Source organism: Cyphomyrmex costatus, unplaced genomic scaffold, assembly GCF_001594065.2.
Source record: "Cyphomyrmex costatus isolate MS0001 unplaced genomic scaffold, Ccosl1.0 scaffold76, whole genome shotgun sequence".
Taxonomy (NCBI): domain Eukaryota; kingdom Metazoa; phylum Arthropoda; class Insecta; order Hymenoptera; family Formicidae; genus Cyphomyrmex; species Cyphomyrmex costatus.
The window spans coordinates 1,261,023-1,269,614 of record NW_017280333.1 but is presented as its reverse complement, the minus strand read 5'-3'; the positions used below and the strand labels follow the sequence as shown (position 1 = coordinate 1,269,614).

The 8,592-nt window shown below is 29.5% G+C and overlaps 1 protein-coding gene across 1 annotated transcript; it reads right to left on the bottom strand.

Annotated features, from left to right (window-relative positions):
- Positions 1–1,924: 1,924 nt before the first annotated feature.
- Positions 1,925–7,384, bottom strand: LOC108781140 (mitochondrial fission regulator 2). Its single transcript, XM_018549035.1, has 6 exons — positions 7,145–7,384; positions 5,572–5,753; positions 4,956–5,077; positions 4,640–4,883; positions 2,625–2,802; positions 1,925–2,046 (listed from the first exon to the last, which is right to left on the bottom strand). The coding sequence occupies exons 2-5, from the start codon at positions 5,751–5,753 to the stop codon at positions 2,655–2,657; spliced, it is 696 nt and encodes a 231-aa protein (XP_018404537.1). The 5' UTR covers positions 7,145–7,384; the 3' UTR covers positions 1,925–2,046; positions 2,625–2,654.
- Positions 7,385–8,592: the final 1,208 nt, after the last annotated feature.

Below are 8,592 nucleotides of genomic sequence, written 5' to 3'. Positions count from 1 at the left end.
ACAATCAAAAGTTTTATAATTTGTGTGTCACGTATCAATACGTTCACAGATATACTTGATTGATTTTTACATACGAATCGATTTATTGCTCCTAATCACTGCCGATTAATTATCTGGCAACTAAATAAAAATTACTTCAAAGAAAGAAATACGGTGCACATAATAATCACAATTAAATTGCATCAAGTATCAATAAGTCCACGAATTTATTTACGCACTTGAACGACAAAATAAAAAATTTATTAACAATATTACAGTTAATCATAATTAAAAAATATTGATTATAATCAATTCAAAATAATTAAAAAAAAAATTAATACCGATACAAAAATACCGATTAATTTAATTATTCGACAAGGTAAAATTACTCGAGCGCATTATACATATAGCGCCTGTTTTAAGTAGAGAATCTATAATCAGAGAGTTGACAATTTGACACGTGATTCTCTCAGAGCCATGGATCTCCATGCGCCCTAAACCGCGTTACAAATAATTTCTTTGTAATATATAGAATATATAATTGTAAAAAAAACAATTCGTTTACAATTAATATTGTAATAATTAATAATTTCTTGCAATATCTTTTTAAGTACAACAAATAGTTAATCTGCTGGATTAAATTTTTTAAAACTTTTAAGTACTCTCTCTTATCATAAAATGTTGACAATATTATACAAATATAAAAATGTTAAAATAAATAAATCAATCTTTTACATATAAATATGGATCTATTTTAAGAGTGTATATAAATTTATTTATTTATATAAATTTAGTATTATTAGTATATAGTAAATTAGTACATACATTATAGAAATATTTAAAGGTCAAGAAAGAAGAAATTAATGAGATATTCTCTAAAATAAACTTTCATTTATACATCAAACGTACATTCATACTATTGAAACAAATATTTATTACATAATATTCATAACATGTATAATATAGTTAAATTAAATAAAATTATAAATAATTACAATATTTAATATTTGTTAATTAAATTAAAATTTATTTTTTATTTATGCGAGTTAGTAAAATTTCCCATTTATATCGATAATCTATAAATGATAATAGGAACTGTATATTCCATTTTTTTTTGTTACAAATCATCACGAAAATAATATTCACTTATTTTAAACAAGAGAAAAATTTCTATAGCTAGATCTTATAAGAAAAATCATTAACTCGACACTTCAATAATAGCCTTTACAATATTAAGACAGGATTCCACGGTCCATGGCACAATATGGTTGGTGATCTGTCTTTGTTCGTCTAGGCTCGTTACAAGATCGGTCTCGAAATTGATATACAAAATACTAAAATCGCGGTCCCTCAGCGGTGCCACGGAGAACTGAACTACTTGTCATATAACGAGCGACGAGCCTCTACGCGTCATAGAAACAGGGTGGCTCGCGGCTCGTAAATCATCGGTTTGCCAAACTGACCGAATTATTGATAAATTATGCAAGTCAAAAGACAATGCCTTGACTGAACAAAATAGTTATAACTGCCGTGCGTCGTTGCACTTCTCTATGCTTGCATATATTATAAATGTGGCAGAACCTGTTTACTATTGCTGATCGAGATTTATTAAGTAACTTTTTGATCATTCAAGTTGTAGGAAGTAGGAGTAGGATGATAAAAAAATGATCGAATTTCTATAATTACATGAAAAAATTTATATAAAATAACTTTTTGCAAGCCTTGCGTTCAGCAGAATATTTGTTTTGCTACTGTTGGAAGTTTCTTTTGCACTGATAAAATTATACTTTTAGATTTTCTACAGTCTTCTTACATCAGCAAAGAAAACTTTCAATATTTGCAAAATAAGCATTCTACTGAATGTAATCATTGACGAATCCAACAAAAATGTTTTATCGACTCGTCTACTCACAAAGGCCTTTTTGACTCGCAAAACTTACCACCATCTTCGACATGTCACGAGCCACGAACTGCAAACAATAACGACGAATCATCCTGGTCCCACGGCGCGTAGAGGCTTTCCAAATCATGGTGAGCAATGCCGAGTCACGGGCCGTGGGACCTTACCTTTAGAATAATCATTTTAGATTTTAATCATAAATACAAACTAAAATAGTTTTCGTTAAACTTATCTAAATTATTATCGTCACTTTATTAGAAAACAAACATTTTTAATAACATCACATTGCTACAGCAAATTGATCTTTGGTTTAAAATTCATACTAAAGATTGAAATTGGATTGAAAATTGATTAATCAAAGCAAAGGTCACTAAAACTTGAGATTGCTTTTTCTTTTGATTAAATTCCAATCCAATCTCAACCTCTGTCTGATACAGGCATAAGTCTCTCATCATAAGTCTCTTAAGCCGCTATTCATAGTCGAATTTTATTTTTAAGATCGTCTTAAGTACAATTTTAAAATGTCATAAACCAATCAGAGGGCTGTATTAGCATCCTAAGACATTACTTACAGTCTTGAAATAAGGACAAACTATGAATACCGCCTTTAGACTTCAGTTAATGCAAAGTACAAAAATTCGAACATAATTACTAGTCAAACATACGACAGATCATGCTTATCGTAAACCCTAAATTTCGTATAAATACATGTATAAAGAAAATATTCGAAAATGTTTTCACATACTTGATTATGGACAATTTGTTTTAAATCCATTCAAAATGAATTGTCCATAGCTAAATTAGCTGATGAATTCTTACTATCGGGAGATTGCATTACAATGTAGCGCCTTCGTAAAATTTCTTGTAAATCATTACATGGACTATTTTCACGTTTCACCCGTATAGGATGGCCGCCTGGAGACCTATAAAAAAATTAATATACAATCTTATTTTATTTTCTGAGAACTCTCAGTTTTTGTACAATCATTATTAAATGTTAGATTACAGTTTTATAAATGAGAAATTATGCTTTCTCTAACACTGTGTGTGAATAAAAATAATATTTTTGTATATATTCATATTCAATAAATATGAATTGAAAAATACAAGGTATACAAGAAGTTGGGTATACTGTATCGCATAAGTGTAAAAAAAGGCTCTATCTTTTTACAACTTTATTTTTTGTTTCAGAATCTAATAGCTGGTGTTAAAAATTTTTCAAACACTACAATAAAACCATTCTTAAATTAGTGTTTTTTGAATTATGAAACTTGAAAGTTACAATACCGTCGATATTAACAATATCTATAAGGTATATCGCGTGAAGATTGCCTAGTCAGATTTATACGTCGTGTGTATGTGCGTGCGCGTGTCTGTGTATGTCTCTATTTCCTCCTTTCTTCTTCTTTTTTCCTCCTCTACACAGTTATTTCACATTGGAAAGTATTTACTTAAAATACTAACGCTAATTGAACAGGAGTGTATATCTCTTTTAGACTGTGTTTGGAATCGTTACCCGAGTATCTTTGGTATATCATTTTGTCCTTGTTGTTCACCCAATGTTAAACAAGGATAAGATGATGTACGGGGGTGCTCGAGTAATGTTTTCCCTTAATGTGAAGATGGAATGAGCTTTTACATAAATAAAGTAAATACAATGGTACATATATCTAAATTGACTATCATTCATTTGAGTATTCGTCATTCCTTTAATGCTAGCTCGCCATATCTATTTTGAATTACTTTCCTCGCCAGATCATACCAGAATTTGTAACTTTGTCAAGCTATACCTCTGAATAGAAATATTTTTTTTTAGCTTATCTTGTGTAAAATTGATTTCTCAGAGTAAGACAAAAACAGATAAACAAAGATCAAATAAAAAAATATTTGATTAAATTATATCATAAAATCGTTTGAAATCACAATGTGAAAAATCGCATTGGATATATCATATCCCAGTATGGCGAGTTAGGGTTAAAAGAATAACAAATATTCAAATAAAGACAATCCATTTAGATATACACTATTGTCTTTATTTCTAAAAGATTGATTAAACAGTTCTGTTTTATCCGTAAGATCTCATCTCATTCTCAATAAAAAGAAAATACGTTCCTGCTCAATTAGCATTAGTATTTTAACTAAATATGTTATAATCAAAGATAATTATATGAGGGGAGGAAGGAGGAAAGAATATGCAGAACACACACACACACACACACACACGCGCGCGCGCGCGCGCGCACACATATGCACACAATATATAAATCCGACTGGACAATATACTTTAGGTCTTAAGTAATGCTAATACTGGAGGTAAAGTAACTTTAAAATCTCATAATTTATTAATCGGTGAATTAAAAAGCACCTTACATCTACATTGTAAATCTATTCTAAAACAAATAACAATATATTACAAAAATAGATTCCAACTTTTCTTTACCATAAATTTTTCTATATATTCAATTATACCAGAAGGTTTATTATCGTATCTTTCTTCATTCTTAATGCCGACATTTCGGGAACCATGCAGTTCACTTCATCAGGGTGAGGAGTGCATAATTTATCAGTCCTGATGAAGTGAACTGCATGATTCCCGAAACGTCGGCATTAAGAATAAAGAAAGACGGGGCGATAACCCGCAAACCTTTTGGTATAATTAAAGATAATACCCGTGAAAGCCTCAAATGCGTTGTCTATATATTATAATTAATCTATGATAAAAGACCAAAAATTTTATAGGCAAATATTAATCTCAATTACCTTGCAACTGGTCTTAATTTTACATTATCGATATCCTTCAGCATATCACCTGTCGATCTCTCTACACTCAACAGAATTTTCTTGCGATCTTCAATTTTGTGATCTTGCAAACTAGCCCTTCTCGCAATATGGGGTGTTGTAGGTGGTAAAAATGAAAGTGGAAGTGGTGGCGGAGGTGGAGGTGGTGGTGGCACCAAAGATTTTAGATTATCTTCTCCATTAGGCAAAGACGCTACAGATGCATCTATAAGACAAACACGAATCTTTAAACCTTCTAGAATATTTGTGAATATAACAAAATGTATGTCTTACATACATTTAGACAATTTATTATTTTTCACAATTGTTGAAATTTGTTCCCTAAGCTCTTGTAATTCTTGCTCTAACGCTAGCAATCGTACTTCCGATCCAAAACTAATTGGCTCCAACAGATCTGACCTGTTAGAAAAACTGTTATTAAATTCAATTTTTAAAATATTAGAGAATAAAATAAATATGTACATATATGTACTAGTTATAAGAATAACCACCTTTCAAAACCACCGTATAATATTTTGATAGCATATTCTACAGATAGAGTAAAAAAGTTTAATACTAAAATGTCAAGGCTGATAGTTTTTAAATTATAACCAGTTATATAGCTAGTATAATTATATAGCCAATAATATCGAGTAAAATCCGTACCCTATAATTATAGCGATACTATTATTTTTGATTGGTTATAATTTAAAAATTATTTTGACATTTTTGTATTAGCATTTTTTACCGCACTTTATCTTCAGAATACGCTATGAAAGTGTTGTACAATTATACACTAAATAATTCAAAAGGTCTTTTACGATTCTGCTCATTTGGCTCTGTTAGTTTGATAGAGGATTTACATGATGGTTATGAGATATCCTGTATAACTTAATGTAAAACAATGTGCTGACCTTATAGGATATCCATTTGTATCAACATAATTGCTACTAGTTTCCTCATTAACCATTGAATTTGTCATCAAATGTAATGGTGTCACACTGACATATATTTTTGGTGGAGGCTTCAATGGTAAAAAAGACCCAATTCTTCTTACAATACTTCTTCTTTTTCCATAATATTTAATGTCGCCCATCTATAAGAAAGAAGACAATTACTAGGCTTAATGTTGCATAATTTTTACAGTTTAATGTATACATATAATTTTGATATAATAAAAAAATTTTTCAAAATATGTAAAGTAAAATTGGATCGAAGTAAATTAATATCTCAAGATTTAAGTTATTACTGTTAAATTTTGACATAAAATTGTGATAATACATACATAATTTCTATATATAGAGATAGAAAATAAATATATTTTCTAAATTAACAATTATAATATATTACTAATAATATAAAAGTATATTATATGATAATGTATAACAACAAAGTAACTGATTATGTACATTTATATTTCACTTATTTCTTTTAACACTTGCAAATTTAATATATATAATCATAATACACAAGAAACAAATTATACATGAAACTATTCATGATATAATATAGTAAATTTCCATAACTATCTAGTATAAGCGCAAATGGATTGATTTTATATTAAAAAAAAAATAAATAAAACATTTTTTATATACGACTCTGGTTTCCAGAGAAAAACAATAAACTTCTGATACAATCGTTTAAATATTTAACAGATACATGTACATTTAATAGAGAGAGAGAAAGAAGGGGGAGAGTAGAAGAAGAGGGAGGAAGAAAAGAAGAGAAAAATTTTAGTTAAAAAAGTATTAAAATTTTCAAAAATACAAGAGACAAATATTCTTAGATCCACCAATGTAAATTTAACAGAAGTTGAAGTTAATTTTACAATGGTTTCACCAACTTTGATACAATTCTTATTTCTTCTAATTTTAAAATGGTAGAAATGGAACCTTTATTGGTGATATGAATTTTAACTCTTCCATTAGCTAATAGGTGTTTTCAAGAAATAGCAAATATTTTTATTCAAAATTGCCTACATAAAAATTTTTTTAATTCTGATATAACTAAATCTGGACAATATTATATCCATACAAATGTAAAGTGTTTTAAGAGATATAAATGAACTAATGTACATACATTCTTTACACTTAGAGAAAAATAGGTTTATGTTCGATATTTGGCAAGAACAAGAAGAAAAGTTCTAGTTCAGTCTAGTACAGAAAATAATAAAAGAACAAACATTATATAACTTATATAAATAAATAATAAATGTAAAAACAACACTGTTTTCAACTAATACTGCAGCGCCTGCAAAGTGCTAGAAAAAAAGCACTTATATACACTTTTTTGCGTTTTTCCAATACTTTGTAAATGATGCGTGCTACTTAAGTGAATTTTTAATTACTAAATATTGAGTGTATACAGCTATACATTCATTGATTTAATTACATCAGAAATTTTTATGTTACATTTAAATTAGTACAGCATCATAGACAAAGCAATTATTATTTTATTAAGCGTGTTGAGATAAATAAACTATCTTACCTTTATGATCAATTATCACGGTCTCAAAAATCTCGACCTGTGTTGATGCAGACGAGTAACAAAGTAAAATCCAAGGTGAAATCGTAATATACGACGCAAATATTCAATAACGTATGTACATCAGAAATAATCTCAAATTCGTAGTTAAAATAGCTCCGTTACATTGACCAAACGCCAGCATTGACAGATAGCCATAGTATGAATTTGCTTGCATAGGGTTCTGATACAATATTTACTGTCGCGTTATTTTATTTATAAGCTTTATATCCTACGATTAAGATTATATTTTTCATCCATCTTCTATTCTTCCGTACATAACAATGTATATGTACTTTTTACATGTATATACTTCGATCACTGTGGTAAAGAGGTTAGAAAAATTCAGACAAAAAATAAGAATGCAAGAATGCAACACTATAGGCTCAGTGTTGCCAATTCTCGAAAAAAGAGCTAGACTACACTTCAAAAATAATAACTAGATTTTACAAATTAAAAATCTAAATTTAAAATACAATTATAATTATAGGTTTATTATTAATTTATAATAAATACTTATATATCGTACAATTGAACATTATGAACCTAACTAATGGAATTTTTGGCCTGACCAGATTTGTACGAAGTTGAATTATAGCGGATTCGTCAAATCGTCAAAACTGCAATAGTGCGCATAAAAGGGGCTGCGCAGAATAAAAAGAACAGGGAACAAGGAGCAGAGAACAAAGAATAAGAATTTCAACCTATCAGTTGCGGGATTCTCTAAATGTTTTATCGATGATTGTCGCTATCGTTAACTAGCGACAGCCAATGGCAGGACAATCCTAAAAGAAAGCGTGACTCTCATTGGCTGTCGCTAGTTAACGATAACAACAATAGGTTGAAATTCTTATTCTCTGGTTCCCTGTTATTTTTAAGCGGGGAGCACAGCTTTTGCATAACGCATAAACCATATACATCAAGAATTTGATTGGTCCATTGACTCATGCATAAGAAAATGGGCCAATGAAATTCCTTATGCACATGCTTTATGCGTTATGCAAAAGTCTGTGTTGGGGCTCTAAATTTTGCGTAGCCCTAAGAATTTCTAATTTATTGTAGACCTCGCATTATTTACTTGTTTTTTTGGGGTGGAGGGAGATTGTATGTACTTTTAGAAAATTAAGATATAGGGGGATTTGTGAGATTTCAAATTCACCCCGGGGTGAAGTTAGAAAGCATTGGCAACACTGCTCCAATGTATGCGCAATTCCATGGTGGAACGGTGGGAAGGATTTGCTACATATATTATGTCGATATGACAGGTTTCGTAACCTCAATATAGTGTCAAATTTCTACTATTATTAATTCCTCGCTTCGCGGGGCACAACACATTTTTTCAGTCAAATTTGTTTGTTTCATGAAAAACACATCGATTTTTATATTTTTTATTAATTTTGTGATTGTGTTTG